The following is a 17,018-nucleotide window of genomic DNA, read 5'->3' as shown; positions in this document are numbered from 1 at the left end:
ACTCTGTCTCAAAAAAAAAAAAAAAAGACGAGTCTTATTCTCAGTCTGTCACCCAAGCTGGAGTGCAATGCCACAATCATAGCTCGCTGTTACCTTGATCCCCTGGCTGAAACAGTCATCCTGCCTTAGCCTCCCGAGTAGCTGACACTGCAAGCCCATGCTACCACGCCTGGCTAATTTTCTGATTGGAGAGAGAGGGTCTCACTTTGTTGCCCAGGCTCGTCTTGAATTCCCAGGCACAAGTCATCTCCCACCTTGGCCTCCCAAAGTGCTGGGATTAAGGCATGAGCAACAGTGCCCAGCCCCATGTGGCTTTTGAGACAGAGTCTCACTCTGTCGCCCAGGCTGGAGTGCAGTGGCGCAATCTCTGCTCACTGCAGCCTCCGCCTCAAGCAGTTCTCATGCCTCAACCTCCGAGTAGCTGGGATTACAGGCACGCACCACCACTCTGAAAATTTTTGTATTTTTAGTGGAGATGAGGTTTCACCATGTTGCCCAGGCTGGTCTCGAATGCCTGACCTCAAGTGATCCACCTACCTCAGCCTCCCAAGGGACTGGGATTACAGGTGTGAGCCACCGTGCCCGGCCCCCATGTGGCTTTATATCTAAGTCCCACCCTGTTTCTTCCCAGCCTTTCTGTCTGATGTCAGTACTTTCTACTTCCTCAGTTTATAAAACCCTTTACTGTCTCCCACAAATAGGATTGAGGAAACAGTCCTTCTGTCACATTGCAAAGCCCTGGTTAAATGAAGGGACTGGAAAAAACAAGCTGTTTGATTCTGCTTTGGTTCTCAGTCTACCAGTGAGTGAAGGGGCCGGAGGTCCCAGGAAGGCTTGAGCCCAGGATCCAGAATAAACTACAGCTGACCTCCTCCACTGAAGTCAGGGCCTACTTTGAGGGGGCTGGGAAAAGGAAGGGTTGCCGTGGGACCACCAGGATAGGCCTGTAAACAGCACTCCACCATTGGCCTGAATCGCACATCATCGTTCATTGTCCCGAGCACCTTTCCTGAGCCTTCATACCTTCTCCCTCCTAACCTGTAGAGGAAGAGCCAGGGGCTTATCTTCTTTTGGGGGAAATGAGAGCACAATTCAGCATCAAGAAGGGTTGATGAGAAACTGGTAAGGGGGACTGACTGTCAGAAGTGGCAGAGTGCAGAAATGGTGACAAAAGCTCTGGACTCCGGCCCCAGCTCTGGACTTAGAAAAGTGTTGAGATTTTGGGCAAGTCTCGTAACGTCTGAATGTCAGTTTCTCAATGGAAAATGGAGACTACCTGTCCTGTAGGTCTGTGTTTGGAGAAAACAGTGTAAGCGTTAGACATACAGTGATCAGAAATGTTGAATCTGCTGACCAGGGCTCATGGGTAAGGCAAACATTTCTTGGCCCCTTCTGAGTAGCATGGTCTTGTAGGGATGTATGCTTCAGTGCTGTGAGGGCACAGAGGAAGCTTTTCCCTTCCCTGAAGGGTTAATGGCTACCAACATGAGAAGGTCATGGAGTTCCTTAATGAAAAGGAGTCTGGCGTAGAGCCCTGGAATGAATGAGAAATAGATCTGAGACCCAGAGGAAAGGCTGCAAGCAGCACATAGACAGGGGTGGTTGGTCTGAAAGGAGAGTCTTCTCCAGATGAGAGACAGCCAACTTGCCCCGGGCTCACCACATACTCAGATAGTGGGGGCTTAGCAGGAGGAAGGTGTGAGGAATCCCAGGCCTTTGGAATTCCTTGAGAAAGCAGTGTTGTTTTGAAGGTAAGGCAGGGGATTGGTGACTGGAGACTTGGAGATGAGTGAAAATCTAGGGGTAAACTTCAGAAGCAGGCCTGGAAGGAACCTAGAAGGGACATTTGGATTATAGCTTTGGGGCAAAATCTAGGATTAAACATGATTTTATCATTGATAGAATGCTCTATGAGTGATAAAAGCCCATTATCTAGAAAACATAGACCTCTAAGGGGCTTTACATAGAGTCCCTGAACTCCCTGAAATTATATCCAAAGTATTTTGTGTCTAAGTGGAATGCGCATGTTTCTAAGGTTAAGCACTGCTTTTTTAGGAAGTAGGAGGGCCATCCGCCACTGTTGGCTTGTTGGTTTCTGCTTACCCTCCTCCCCACTTTGTTCTTGAGGGGGTGGTTTGCTGGTCTTTGGCAGGGCTGCCACTCCGGGTCAGCACATCTGAGTCACACATATTCCTCCCCAGCCCTATTCGAGGCCTTGTTAAAGTGATCTGCCCCTACCCAAGTCCCACCTGCTACAGGTGAGATAGGGCTTTATGACAGCCGTGGCTGCAGTGAGTCTCTTCTTCGCCCTCTCACCAGCTGTTACCCAGCAAAGCACCTTGGGGAGGGTGGGGCAGCCCACTTCCGGGGAGTGAGGGAGGGGGAGGGGAGAAGGAAGTTGATCTAAACCCGCCTCTTTCTCTCTGTCTCCCTTCCTGCCCTATTCCCCTCCTGCCCCTTCCCTCCCACCTTGCTCCTGGTGTACTGTCCTGGAATTGCACGCACTTCCTGACCACCAGGCTCTGGCCCAGCGGGGCTTTGTCCCTGTTGCTGTCCTTGCCAAACCTCTCTGCTAGTGGTGGTTTCGGTTGCGACACTGTCCAGGTTCCCAGGCAGGAACCGCTCGGCCTGGCTGCTTAGCTACTTTTCACTGAGGAGGTGGTGGAAGGTGTCGGCTGCTCCGGCTGAGTAAGGGTGGCTGGCTGAGCCGGCAGCCCCCGCCCTGGGCCTGGCTCTTCCCGGCCTCTGTACTTTGCCCTCGCTGCCTGACAGGTTCTGCTGTGGGCTCTGCTGAATGGAAGTCGCTGGTAGTCCTTGTCCCTTTCTCCAGCCGGGTATGTTGTTCCCTTTTTCATTTGAGGATTGCCTCCTCCTCTTTCTTCCCTCTCACCTCAAACATAGGATCTTTAGAGAGTTGCTAAGTGGTGCCATGGCTGAGTCCAGCATAATAATATTCATAGGAAGGGTGTCCAGATGTGGAAGAGGCATTGACTAGGAAAGGAAGAGGGGGCGCATACCAGAAGAGTCTCCCCTGAGAACAAGCAGCTGGACAAATGCGTGAGGAGGGCCTGGTGGGAGGCAGAGGCCTGAGGCCTCAGGGAGGATGCTCCGGTGCTACAGTGAGGGGGAGCCTAGGATCTGGGGCCGTCGGCCAGGGCTGGTGCCCAAGGGACACTTTTCTCCTTTGACTCCATAGTGCCCGGCTTACTCTGCTTCTGGCCAGGGAGTATCACCCCTCCCAGTTTGGCCCCTCCCCAGCTCTCGGGAAGCCAAAGGACACTTGAGGCCAGCCCTGATTGCAGAGCCCCAAAGCTTCTCCAAGGGCCAACTGTTGGTAGGCGCCTGCAGCATTAGGGCAGGGAGCCCTGCCTACCTGAGTCAGCGCCAGACCTCTTGGGGTGGAGGCTGTCTTCCGGGCGAGCTGGCAACACACCTACCGAGTCTGAGATCCCAGACAGAAGGGCCCTGGCAGATCCAGTGGATGTGAAACTGTCTTTTTCTTTTCTCCTCCATGACCTGCCATCTCTCTTCCTCTCAGTAGCAGAACACAAAGCTGTTTCAGCCCTATTTCTGAGTCAGGCCTGCTCAGTAACTGGTTGGTCTGCCTTTTGGTTCCAAATAACTGCCTTGCAGGGTGACCCCTTATTCTTTCTAAAGGCTGTTTAAGAGCCATCGGGGCTACTCTCGACAGACCTCCTCCATCCTTTAGGGCCTGCCTGGGGTATGACGTAGGCCAGAGCTTTGGGAGTGCCTCGTGTGCCACATCTTACTATAAGCAGGGAGGATGGTGGTGCAGGGGAGAGCATGGCTTTCACCAGGTCCTGTGGAGTTGGCCCAGCAGGGCAGCTAATCCTCAGCCCAACATCCTGTTGGTGAGACCCAGGGCCAAGCTGAATGGTGTAGCCAGAACCACAAAAGGGAAACTGTCTCCATAATAGCCCCTGCACACCTTTACCTCTTCATCCCTCAGGGAAGCACCCAGGTGAGGAAGTTGCCTCACTTGGGCCTTGGCCCAAGAAGCATTTCTTGGAGACTTTCTCCTCTCTATTCCCTTTCTCCTTTCTCTGCTTCCTCCCAGTGGCTTGCCTCCTTACGCTGGCTCACATCCCTGCTGTGGGAAACATCTTACAGCATAGTAGAGGGGGTGGGGGGTAAAGGAAGGATTGAGCGCTTGGAGTACTGTGAGTTGGATGGTTCAGTCCTGAAGAGGGTTGGTGACTTTGGAGCAGGGGATCAAAGAGCAAACACCAGTGCTTGTTGGCTTCCCTGGCTCCTGAACAAGCAGACCCTCCTCTCTTTCCCTGTCCTAGATACCCAGCGTGGCACCAGTGCTTCACAATGACCCTGTCTTGAGTTCCTGACTCCCCTTCTTCCCTCTTTTGAAGGCTGGAGGTGGCTGGTGTGGGCTAGCAACAGGCTGAGGGAGTGTGGCATTTCAGCAGGTCTGGAGGAGAGTGGATACTCAGTCTGGCCCCCTCTGCAGAAAGGCCCCTAGCATCTCCTCAGCCTCCAGCTAGACTGTAGCTGGCTTAGCAGGCTCCACTTCTGGATTGGCGAGCAGTAGTATTTGGGGACTTAATGGTTGCTCTTACTGAACATTGGATAAGGCCTTTTACAAAAATGTGTTCTCTCATCTACCTGGGTAAAGTAGGGAATGTTTATAGCGACTTTACAGATTAAAAAAATTGAAGCTTGTAGGTGGGGGAACCGGGACTGGAACCTGTTCTGTTGGACTGCAGCGTGCTCAAGATCGCTGCCTGGCACAGATGTGCCGCAATATTGGCTGCAGGTCTTTTGGGTAGTTCTCTTCCTCATTTGTAATAATCTCACCTCCCTCTTGACAATGTTGATGTTACACTTGTTTTGTTTTGGGTTTTTTTTTTTCCTTTTTGTGAACGGGGTCTCGCTATATTGCCTTTTTTTAATATATTGTCTTTTTTTTCCTTTTTGTGAATGGCAGGTCTCAAACTCTTGAGCTTAAGCTATCCTCCTGCCTCTGCCTCCCTAAGTGCTGCCTGTAAAGGCATGAGCCACTGCACCTGGCTTGATGTTGATGAGAATAATAAAGTTAATATGTGCTGAGTAGGTGGCAGATTTAGGATTTGAAACCTGGCAGTTTGTCTCCGACATCTACAGTCTTAACCAGAAAGGAAGAGAATGAATGGCAGAGTCTTGCTTGTGGTGCTTAAGCTCCTTGAGGCCCAGAATGCCACAGGGCCAGGCAAGGAATGCTGACCTGCTGTGCCGTGCACACCAGCCCCTCTGTTCACCAACAGGGATGGGCAGAGCAGAGCTTAGGATGGGCATGGGATGCCTAGATTTGGTTTCAGAGGGGCAAAAGTTTCAAGTGCCAGGTAGGTGCTAAATCCCTGTTCTGGATTTTGAGAACTTAGAGACTGTCATGCTTCTTGCTGCCTTGGGCTTGTATCCTCAGAGAAAAGGGGAGTGACAAGAAACTTAAAAGGTGTCGTCCGACCTGGGTATAGGGAAGTAAGACAAAAAAAAAAAAAAAGCTTAGAAGGTGAACTAGAGGTTGCCAAGGAAACTTTCCCATCCATCTTCCTCTCGTAGGAGTTGGGGCAGAAGGAAGGTTTTTCCTGTTCATTGCCCCCTAGGCAGACTGGGTAGGGTGGGAGGCAGTCTAGCAGCACTTTCAGAGAGGATGGGGCTGAGAAAAAGGTAGCCAAGAAGGCCAGGCTTTCAGTACCCTGCTGGACAGGGCTAGGGTATCCTTCAGGAGACTGGGCCAATCAGGTGCCAGCAGGGCCTAGAAATGTCCTTCTCTTTGAGGGGTGTGAACGCTAGAGTTCCTTTGGAAGGGAAAAAAGCAGGTATTAAAAAATCTGCTTGTCTAGCAAACACCGTTTGAGGATCAACCAGGCTTAAGTGAACTGCAGGGTGTGTGAACAGCACCAGAGAGCTCTACAGGCTGGAATGAGCAGACAGTAAGGGCTGGGGGGCTTCGTGGAGATGCAAAGGTTGGTGAGGAAGAGAGAAGGAAGGAAGTTAAAAGGGCCTCTTCTGGGATGTGAGGAGCGTCCCCCTTCAGACATCTAACCAGATGCATGGGTTCTTCCTCCTCCAAGTTCCAACCCCACGTGTTTCTGGGATCTGGTCTAACAGTTCACCAAATGACAGCCTGCAGCTACTATGCAAAGGCCTACGTGGGCACAATGTCAGAATCAGGATACTGTACTTAGTTGTTTCTGTCGTTTCTGCCTGAAAAGCATCTGGGTGGGCTAGTAAGCTTCTTGCCTAGGAATGCTGGACAGTTCCTCGAGTAGTAGCAAGTCATTCTTTTTCTTTGTGGTTTTTGAGTGCTTCACTTACAGCCAACAGGGGCCATGAAAGGAAGAACTTTGACTCACACTCCTCTGGTCACCCTCCTGCCCTCCAAATTGTTTCCTTGAAGTTTCCAAGACAGCTCTGGATGATTCTGGGATGAGTCTCTGGCCTCATGCTTTGTTGCAGTATGCTGGAGCAATTGCACCAGATGTTCTTTGTGAGACATAATCAGGGCTCTAAACAGGAGTAAGACCAGACTCTGCCCCCGTTTTTTTTTGTTGTTTTTTTTTTGAGACAGAGTCTTGCTCTGTTACCCAGGCTGGAGTGCAGTGGCGCTGTCATGGCTGGCTGCAGCCTCGAACTCCTCCTGGGTTCAAGCGATCCTCCCACCTCGTCCTCCAGAGCAGCTGGGACTACAGGTGTGTGCCACCACACCTAGTTTTCTTCATTTTTTGTAGAGACAGAGTCTCCCTACATTGCCCAGCCTGTTCTTGAATTGCTGGCATCAAGTGATCCTCCTGCTTCAGTCTCCTAAAGTCCTGGAATTATAGGCATGAGCACCTTGCCTGGCCCAGACTCTGTGAACAGTTTTAGTGAGAGATAATTCACATATCATACAGTTTATCCATTTTAAGTGTAAATGAGTGGCTTTTATTAAATTCACAATTGTATGTCCATCACCACAATCAATTTTAGAACATTTTCATTACCCCAAAAAGAAACCCCACACTCCTTAGTCACCCTCAAATTCCCCCCATCCTTCATCCTTCTCAGCAACCACTATCCTACTTTCTGTCTCTATAGATTTGTCTGTTCTGGGCATTTCATATAAATGGAATCATACAATATGTGGTTCTTTATGACCAGCTTTGTTTACTCAACATTGTTTTCAAGTTTCCTCTGTGTTGTAGCATATATTCTTTTTACCGCCAACCAGTATTCCCCGATATGGATATGCCACATTTGTTTATCCATTCATCCAGTTAATGGGCATTTGAATTGTTTCCACTTTTTGACTGTTACAGATTGTGCTGCTGTGAACCTTGGTTACAGGTTTTTGTGTGGATTTCTGTTTTCATTTCTTGTGTATATACTGAGGAGCGGAATTGCTGGCTCACAGTCACTCTGTGTTTAGCACTTAGAGGAATGTGCACATCTTCATGTGGATGTATATTTTTTGTCTAGACCATACCCATTTTGTACAAGTTGAACATCCGTAATCCAAAAGCCAAAATGGTCCAAAATCTAAACTTTTTGAGTGCCAGCATGATGCCACAAGTGATAAATTCTACACGTAACCCCAAGTGACAGGTTATGGTCAAAATTCTATCACTTTGTTTCATGCACAAAATTATTTTAAAATTTATGAAATTACCTTCAGGCCATGTATATAAGGTATACATGAAAAACAAATGGCTTTCATGTTTACATTTGGGACCCATTCCTTAGATATCTCATTATGTATATGCAGATATTCCAGAATCCAAAACAGTCCAAAATCTGAAAAGTTTCTGGTCCTAAGCATTTTGGATAAAGGATTTTCAACCTATATTATGTTTATATGCCTGCTGAATGCTGGTCATTGTAGCTTCTGTTGCCTCATGCCCTCATTCGAGCCAGGAGGGCAGAGCAGGGCAGACTGCTGCTTTGCTCAGACCCAGTCGTTCAGTTCAGTCATTGTACAAGTATTCATTGAGCAGCAAACATAAGCCAGTCTCTCTGAGTGCTGGGATGTATCAGTGAATAAAGGGTATATGCCTGCTTTCATGTGCTTCCATTCTCACTGGGTGAGACAGCAAATAAATGATAAATAATAAAGGTTCATGTAAGTTTTGGTGGCGATGAGGGTGTTGAAACAGTTCTGACCATGTTGCTGCCATGACTTTGAGATGCAGTCTTCTCCCAGTGTGCACAAGCAGCACAGAGGGAAGGAGGGTACTGGCTCTCCGTCCTAAGGCTGAGGAGCTATTGTGTTGCCAGGCGAGGTTCAGAGAGCCAGTGGTGGGACTGCTCTGCTCCTGAGCTTTGCCACCCATGGGACCTGGGCACCGGACCTTATGATGTGCTCCTTTGGAATGAAGACTGGGTGTCATCTCAGTCCCCTCTCCTTTCTTCTCCTGCCCTATGACTCTTAACATGCCTACCAGCCCCCTGCAGTTTGCCCCGCACCCTCATTCCTTAACGTATTTTGCAGAGAGCTGAGGGCAAGGGTTTAGGGGACTGGAAGGGTGGCATGTAATGGTATCTCTGTTTCCACCCTGCAGCCCACCTTGGGACACCTTGACTCCAAGCCCAGCAGTAAGTCCAACATGCTTCGGGGCCGTAACTCAGCCACCTCTGCTGATGAGCAGCCCCACATTGGAAACTATCGGCTCCTCAAGACCATTGGCAAGGGTAACTTTGCCAAGGTGAAGTTGGCCCGACACATCCTGACTGGGAAAGAGGTGAGCACTAGGGCTGGGGACATGGCAGCACCTTCCACCCTGGTTGACACTCCAGCAGGTGGTGATGGGACTGCTACTGTAGTCACCCTCTTGTTTATTCAAGAGAAATGAGATCTGAGATATAGGGTGCAAAAAGCTGTGGGATGAAAAGGAGTGGAAATAGAAAGGAGGAAGTAGATTAGGGTCCTGGTTTCCGCCTGGTCAAAGAAGTGATTTGGGGCTTTTTTGTCTCATGCTTAGGTAGCTGTGAAGATCATTGACAAGACTCAACTGAACTCCTCCAGCCTCCAGAAAGTAAGCACACGGCCTCTCCTGTCCCTTTCTAAACCTCTCTTCTGGGGTCAATGATCTAGTGATCCCATTTAGACCTTCTCTTGAATTCCTGGTTTAAATTTTCTGGCCGTTTCACTTGCCACTCCCTCCCACCGTTCCCTCCCATGGCTCTGCTACCTTCAGGGCTTTAGTTGGATCCTCTGTGGGGACTCCTCCTGATTGGGTTTCCTGGCCACAGGCACTGGCTCTTCTGAAGTCTTTGTGTCCATTCCCAGCCACTTGGCCTACCTGTCTGACCCACTTCCTGCATCTTGTTATCTTCTGGCTTGTGGCCAGCCCTATGTGAAAACACATGTTTGTAGCCGCTACTAGAAACACATGCAGCTTCTTCAAGATCTGGAGTGATCCAGGGGAGTGGCTTTAGAAATACGAGGATAGGAGGAAGCAGGGAATCTGCGCTGGGTTCTGTGCCAGCTATTTTTTAGAGAATGAGCTCCGGCTTAGATTTTCTGAACAAAACCTAGTTCTGTTCATCTTGTGGCAAATCAGATATTTTCTCCATAAACGTATTGTGGTAGTTGAGTTAGGAGAAGGCATGATTTGTGCTAACAGAGCCAGATACAGTGATACTGGGAACCTTCGGAGTAAGGGTTGAGGATTGTTGTTGAGGGCGATGCTTACGGAATTCGAGTGGATGAGTTGTTTCCCTGACATGCAAACAGCTAGAACCAAGGTGTTTCCTATTTATTGTTAGGCCAGAATCCCTTCAAGGGTTCTTCAGTTCAATGGAAGCATTGCTGTCATCACCAGGACGTCCCTGCTTGGAGCTTTCCAGGAAGAAGGAAAAAAGAGCTGCTCATGACATACTGGCTCCAACCCCACAGAAGTAGAAGTCAGCGTAGGGTGGGCATTTGGTCTTGGGAGCAGTCTAGCCTGCCATCATAATATTCGCTAGTCCCCCAAGCCATCTGATTCCCTGCCTTGTTTTTCTCCCTAATTCTTCCTGACTCTCTGGAAGGCACAAACACCAGACAAATAGAGCCATTTTCAAAACATTTTGAGACTCTTTGTTACTAAAGCCAGTATGATTCTGGCCAAAAATGTGATCCCAGCAATGATTCCTAAAAAATGAATATTGAAGAATCTAGCTCCCTCAGCGTTCTAGACGAGCCCAGAAAACCCCAAGTTCTCCCAGAAGAGTGCCACTTTCATGCCAGGTGAGCACCCTCAGGGGAAGAAGCCCTGGTAGCCACTGCTGGCGCCATTTCAGTGCTGCTCTCCATGACTCCCCCAGAGGGTGGTATCCAGGCTTTTTGCCTCTTCATCCAAAATATCTATTGGACCAGGGAAGAAAGTAAGAAAAACCTAGGCTCTGGCCGGGTGCTGTGGCTCACGCCTGTAATCCCAGCACTTTGGGAGGCCAAGGCGGGCAGATCACGAGGTCAAGAGATCGAGACAACCCTGGCCAACATGGTGAAACCCCGTCTCTATTAAAAATACAAAAATTAGCTGAGCATGGTGGTGTGCGCCTGTCGTCCCAGCTACTCGGGAGGCTGAGGCAGGAGAATTGCTTGAACCCGGGAGGCAGAGATTGCAGTGAGCTGGGATCGCGCCATTGCACTCCAACCTGGAGCCTGGCAACAAAGCAAGACTCTGTCTCAAAAAAAAGAAAAAAGAAAGAAAAACCTAGTCTCTAATAAAGGGTAAGGTCAACATTGGGTTCCTGAAGATTGGAAAGCCTCTTTCTTCTTTTCCTTTCTAGCTCAGGAGCTCTAGGGCATCATTAAAGGGGAAACAAATGTATTATTCACTTTATTCCATAAACCATATCTTGAAGTAGGGCTTCCCCTAAGCCCCTGACAACAACAACAAAAACGAATTCTCTTCTTTGTGCAAGTGATGAGGCCTGGAATTTCAAAAAGCCCCACCTCCAGTTCTCTGGCCCCCGCAGAGGGGAAGGAGTTCATTTCTGTCATCTTTCTTTATGGAAATACATGGTTTGGAGCCCCTGGTTTTGTTTCACAAAGAGAGCGTGAGTGTGTGGAGGTGGATTTGATTAAAATTGGCATCAGCTATATATAGGAGTGGCTTCTTCTATCACCACCCTGAAGGCCTATCCCCTAGAACAGAGCCCTCCGACTGCTGTAAATGAGAAAATGATGGGGTCCCCTCTCTGGTGCTCTACCACCCCTTTACACAGACCAAGCTAGGGTGTATGCTGTCACTGAATCGAGGCAGCAGCTCGGGTTCTGAATATTCAAGCACATGGGTTCACACTCCCTCCAGTAGAGGCACCCAGCCAAAACTCGCCTGCTGTTTTGGGGCTGGATTTGGTAGACGCAGCAGAGGGCATGGCTGGCTCATCCTGATGCCATGCCGGGTAGCAAGTCCCCACAGCAGCCCTCCTCCAGCTTCCCTGACTTCCCAGCCATGGGGAAGGCCATGCGTGAGCTAGACAACCACCCTATTTTCTTTTCCCTGCCTGGTTTTGGTTTTTTGGGGAAAAAAATCCTAGCAGGGGCTCTGTTTGGAGGGACCTGAGGGGAGCAAGTTGAGCATGCATGACCCCTGGTATTTTATTTTCCAGCTATTCCGCGAAGTAAGAATAATGAAGGTTTTGAATCATCCCAACATAGGTGAGCATACATTGTCATTTCTCTCTTGTTCCCCAACAGCAAGGCTCTGCTTTCCAGCTTGTCATCTTCTCTCCGAGATGCACTGCCTTTTGGAGTCTGCAGTCTTCAAGGAGTCCCCTGGGGAAGCTCAGCTCAAAATCCATCTCCCCTTCTGACACACTGGGCTGTCCTTAGTAGTTTGGCTGGCATGAGAGGAGCTTGTTCTTGGGAGTGGGAGATCCTGAAAGGAAGGGAGACTTTCATCCCTAGGATGCTCCTGGACATGTTGGAGAGCAATATGTGGCCCCTGCTGCTTCTTGACTTAAGGCTTGGCCTTTTCTCTTATAGTTAAATTATTTGAAGTGATTGAGACTGAGAAAACGCTCTACCTTGTCATGGAGTACGCTAGTGGCGGTAGGTGTGGAACTGCCTCTTCCTCTTGTGCCCCTACTTCTTCCACCTCCAGCCAGCTCAGACTGAGGTCCCTGCCTGGTCTCTTACAGGAGAGGTATTTGATTACCTAGTGGCTCACGGCAGGATGAAAGAAAAAGAGGCTCGAGCCAAATTCCGCCAGGTAGGTGTGACTCCCTCCACAGGCTCTGGGCCTGACCTCTGCCTTTTGGGGTTTGACATGTAAGGATAAGCTGCCTGTCTGTAAGTGGCCCTTGGAGGGTACTTTGGGCTCTGCTTATTTGTGTGGCAGCTTAGCACTAGGTCACAGGGTCACTGCTCTGCCAGGCCCCATGGCCCACCCTCAGGCACCCCTGGGTTAACCCTTCTTCCTTCCTTTCAGATAGTGTCTGCTGTGCAGTACTGTCACCAGAAGTTTATTGTTCATAGAGACTTAAAGGTAAGGCATGCACTTCTCCTTGTGCCTTTAAGTGGGGGCTGGGTTGTTCCCTCTTGGTTCTCCATGATAAAACCATCAATAACCATCAGGCCCTGAGTCTTCCAGGAAACTCCAGGCTTTCATTTGTTTTTTTGAGATGACCAGAAAGCCCCTAGGGCTGCTTCTGATAGAGACCTTGTGGCTGGACCTCGAGTTCCACTCCAGCCTGTGAGCAGCGGGCCTCTGCCATTTCACCTCCCAGCACATCACCCTTCAATGCTGCCAGGCAAGGCAGGCACACTCCAGGCTTTTTCGGTCTTTCAGGCAACCTGGTAGCTGACCCAGGGAAGAGTGCTGAAAGTTCCACAGCTGTATCCCAGCTGCTTTGCAGGCACGCACGCATATACCATCTCCATTACCAAGATGCTCAAGTTTGAGGACACCTGTGAGTCTTTTGGCTGCCAAGTCCTCACAGACATGATTTGATTAACCTGGGCCTGATGCTGAAGCTTTGCACAGCTCACAGGGTCTCTGGGCCTTCCGATCCCAGTCTCTCGTGGCTGCCCGTGTGAGGAGTGGCCTACACTGCCATCCTCCTGCCCAGCCTGCACGCTGATTGAAGCCCTGCCCTGAAATTGGTGGAGAAAGTTCTGAGACTGAAGATGACTTCCCATTTGTTCTCCCATTCCCACAGCTCCTTCCTGCCCAGGGCCTTAGTCTGTTTCACTTCTTCCTTCATGTTTTCCATCTTTCCTCCCAGGCAGAAAACTTGCTCTTGGATGCTGACATGAACATCAAGATTGCAGACTTTGGCTTCAGCAATGAATTCACCTTTGGGAACAAGCTGGACACCTTCTGTGGCAGTCCGCCTTATGCTGCCCCAGAACTCTTCCAGGGCAAAAAATATGATGGACCCGAGGTGGATGTGTGGAGCCTAGGAGTTATCCTCTATACACTGGTCAGCGGATCCCTGCCTTTTGATGGACAGAACCTCAAGGTGGAGTGAAGTGCAAACTTTTTATTGCTTTTCATTTCCTCTCGGCCTCTGGTCTTAGCCCTGACCTCCCGCCTTTGCCACCTGTCTACATTTGTCCTGAGCCAAAGCTTCAGAGAAGGGCTTGCTGAGGTAGCAGCAGTCAAAGGCCTTCTGCACCTGGGAATGAATAACCTCAGTTCCTTTCTCGAAAGATGGGATAAGTTGTGTGTGTGTTCATCCCCCAAGGCGCTCCGGATTGCAGGCCTCGGACTGGTCAAGTTAGAGGGTACGAGGGTCTTTGACTTCACTTGCCTCTCTGGTGAGGTGTCTTGTCCCAGCCTGCCTGCCTTCTTCCATACTTCATTTGTGTCTGCTTGGCCAGGCTTCAGCTCTAAGGATCCTGGATATTAGGTTTCTTCCTTTGGCCTTGGGGTGATTTAAATTTTCTAACCCTGGATCCTCCTACAGGAGCTGCGGGAACGGGTGCTGAGGGGAAAATACCGTATTCCATTCTACATGTCCACGGACTGTGAAAACCTGCTTAAGAAATTTCTCATTCTTAATCCCAGCAAGAGAGGCACTTTAGAGGTGAGCGGTAGAGCCAACTGGTGGGAGGGCCTGGGGTCCCCACAGAAACTTCCTAGCTGAGTTTCTTCCCCTTCCCTTTTCCTTCTCTGTGCTCCCCAGCAAATCATGAAAGATCGATGGATGAACGTGGGTCACGAAGATGATGAACTAAAGCCTTACGTGGAGCCACTCCCTGACTACAAGGACCCCCGGCGGACAGGTGAGGCTGTGCTGGACTGTGAGGTTAAGCTCGCCTAGGAATTGAGGCCAGTCTTAACTATATGTCCCCCTCTGCAGAGCTGATGGTGTCCATGGGTTATACACGGGAAGAGATCCAGGACTCACTGGTGGGCCAGAGATACAACGAGGTGATGGCCACCTATCTGCTCCTGGGCTACAAGAGCTCCGAGGTGTGTGCTCCCTGCTCCATTCTCTGACCTAGCCAGCCTCACTGCCAGTAGCACCCCATGCTTCTGACACCTGTTTAGAATAGAAGTTCATCTCTGAGTAGGTGTGTTCTCTGCTCAACAATTTGAAGCTTCAGCTTTGGTGTCTAAGGTCCACTGGCCCGTTCACTGATCTCCACGAGTGAATTAATAGAAAGCTGGTAGGGTCTGGGACTGGGTCAGGGTTTCAATATAGGCAAGTTGATCTAGGTTAGTCTGTGTTGATTAGATGTGTCTAGGTCATCGGCTAGCACTTCTGTCTTGATCTAGATATCTGTGTGTCTCTTTCTGTATCTGGAAGTGTGCATTTCTGGGTGGGTGTGTGTGTGGGTCTCTGTGTCTTATAGGAAGCTTCAGTCTGTTGCTGCTGCTGCTTTTTTTTTTTTTTGAGATGGAGTTTCGCTCTTGTTGCCCAGGCTGGAGTGCGATGGCGGGATCTTGGCTCACTGCAACCTCCGCCTCCCGGGTTCAAGTGATTCTCCTGCCTCAGCCTCCTAAGTAGCTGGGATTACAGGCGCGTGCCACCATGCCTGGCTATTGAGTCTGTTGCTTCTTTCTAGTGCTTACATGTTGGTGTGTGTATCCGTGTGTGTCTGTGTCCATCTTCCTGTCCGTAGATCTGGAGATTTTGTCATCGTTCTTCTGCCCATTTGGGTTTTGTTCGTCATCTGTGTGTCCCCATATGAACCCCCAGCCTCCCCACCCTGCTCCTTAAGAGGCACCTGGTAACGCTTGGTACAGGCCCATATTGCTCTGTGTTGAGGGGAGTGGTCTCTGAGTCTGGACATGTATTCTTGTGGATGTCTGTGTCTCTGGGTGTGTGGCCATATATATTCCTCTCTGAGGGCGGGGAGTCTTTCAGGGGCATATTTGGCTGTCGGTCAGTGTCTGTGTCAGAGCGTGTGTCTCCAGGGTGAAGGGGGATGTATTAGTCTTGCAAGTGGATGTCTGATATGACCCTGGGGTGTGTGAGTGTTGCGAGAGGGTGGTTATGTGTAAATATGTCCATCCTTAGGGATCTCCACGTGACTTCTGCCCTCTCTTGAAGCCACCTTCTTGAAGCATTTTCTGTTTCTTTCAGCTGGAAGGTGACACCATCACCTTGAAGCCCCGGCCTTCAGCTGATCTGACCAATAGCAGTGCCCCATCCCCATCCCACAAGGTACAGCGCAGTGTGTCAGCCAACCCCAAGCAGCGGCGCTTCAGCGACCAGGGTAAATGCTTTTGGGAGTTGTAGGTGGGGACTCACCCCTCTCTGGAGAAGTCCTAGGTTCTGTGGGGTCTTGGGTAACACAGCTAAGTTTCAGTCCTGGTTCAGCCACTTATTAGTAACATGGCTGTGGGCAAGTGACTTTCCTTCCCTCGCCTCTGTGGAATGGCGGCTTGCTGGGTTGTTGGCCGGACCTGTAGGAGATGACCATGCATGGGACTGGTGCTCAGCGGACCCCTTGGCCTTACCCATTCCCACCCTCCCTCTGGCCCAGCAGCTGGTCCTGCCATTCCCACCTCTAATTCTTACTCTAAGAAGACTCAGAGTAACAATGCAGAAAATAAGCGGCCCGAGGAGGACCGGGAGTCGGGGCGGAAAGCCAGCAGCACAGCCAAGGTGCCTGCCAGCCCCCTGCCTGGCCTGGACAGGAAGAAGACCACCCCCACCCCCTCCACGGTGAGCTGCACCCCCCGCCCCTCTCCTTCCTTCCTGCAGTGGGGCCTGCCCTCTCCAGGCAGCTCATCTCTTAATTCAGACTCTGTTCCCTTTGGCTGCCGCTTCTGCTTACAGTAGGAAGCCTCGCTCCCAGGAGTGAAAGCAGAATCCTTTCCTTAACCTACCACTGTCTGCTTCAGGTGGAAGGGAGAGGAAGGGAAAAACATGGCTGTAGACCACTTTGGTTTTCTGACAGAATGCTTGCCCTTTATTCCCCACAGAACAGCGTCCTCTCCACCAGCACAAATCGAAGCAGGAATTCCCCACTTTTGGAGCGGGCCAGCCTCGGCCAGGCCTCCATCCAGAATGGTAAAGACAGGTGAGAGACCCGGGCCCTGCCTGCCCCGCTCCCTAGGAGCCACGTCTCACAGGGTGATGTCTGTCAGCAGCACCGTCTCCTATCCCTGCCAGCACATTGCTCCCTGCTCCCTGGAGTTCCATCCTGGCTGTGTCCAGTCCAGCTTTCCCCTCGCCTTATTCCACGCCATCGCCTCCTCCCCATCTTCCTCTGACTGCTTCTTGCAGTTTGCCAAGTGTGGGGCTGACCGTGGCCATCTCAGCCGCAGACTCACTTCTTGTCCACAGCCAGCGCACAGCAGCTGCCCTTCTCTAGACATGAGCACCTAAGGCCTTGTGTTGGGGGTCCCAGCTCAGGGCAGAACCAAGAGATGCCCATCTTAGGGGTGTACACATAGAGGGCACCTCCAGCCATCCCCAAGAGACCAGAGCTCCCCAGTCTTAACCATCAGCGTTTCTTGGTGTTGCATTCCTGGCTTTACCTCTTCTGAGTTTATTAAAGTTTCCCCTTAGCAGCACCCCACTCTTTATGCAGAAGAAACTCTCCTGTTCTTAGAATTCTTAGGAGGCCAGTGCAGCCT

At 50.4% G+C, this 17,018-nt stretch overlaps 1 protein-coding gene across 11 annotated transcripts in view; it reads left to right on the top strand.

Moving 5' to 3' along the window:
- Positions 1 to 17,018, top strand: part of MARK2 (microtubule affinity regulating kinase 2) — a 70,478-nt gene that overhangs the window by 46,039 nt on the left and 7,421 nt on the right. For 5 of the 11 annotated variants that reach the window (XM_012463145.2, XM_012463133.2, XM_012463141.2 and 2 more), the window contains exons 2-14: positions 8,550 to 8,729; positions 8,970 to 9,023; positions 11,590 to 11,638; positions 11,966 to 12,031; positions 12,121 to 12,191; positions 12,411 to 12,467; positions 13,207 to 13,443; positions 13,891 to 14,010; positions 14,110 to 14,209; positions 14,287 to 14,399; positions 15,517 to 15,649; positions 15,920 to 16,101; positions 16,362 to 16,459. In XM_012463145.2, coding sequence (XP_012318568.2) covers positions 8,550 to 8,729; positions 8,970 to 9,023; positions 11,590 to 11,638; positions 11,966 to 12,031; positions 12,121 to 12,191; positions 12,411 to 12,467; positions 13,207 to 13,443; positions 13,891 to 14,010; positions 14,110 to 14,209; positions 14,287 to 14,399; positions 15,517 to 15,649; positions 15,920 to 16,101; positions 16,362 to 16,459 — 1,460 coding nt within the window. Of the gene's footprint in view, positions 1 to 2,401; positions 2,835 to 8,549; positions 8,730 to 8,969; positions 9,024 to 11,589; positions 11,639 to 11,965; positions 12,032 to 12,120; positions 12,192 to 12,410; positions 12,468 to 13,206; positions 13,444 to 13,890; positions 14,011 to 14,109; positions 14,210 to 14,286; positions 14,400 to 15,516; positions 15,650 to 15,919; positions 16,102 to 16,361; positions 16,460 to 17,018 lie in introns of those variants that run through there. The other 6 variants (XM_012463144.2, XM_012463142.2, XM_012463137.2 and 3 more) reach the window with 3 other exon arrangements.

This window comes from Aotus nancymaae, unplaced genomic scaffold (assembly GCF_030222135.1).
Source record: "Aotus nancymaae isolate 86718 unplaced genomic scaffold, 86718_ANA_hifiasm-v0.15.2.pri h1tg000059l, whole genome shotgun sequence".
NCBI lineage: Eukaryota > Metazoa > Chordata > Mammalia > Primates > Aotidae > Aotus > Aotus nancymaae.
The sequence above is the reverse complement of the archived record's forward strand: the minus strand, read 5'-3'. Positions and strand labels throughout refer to the sequence as shown.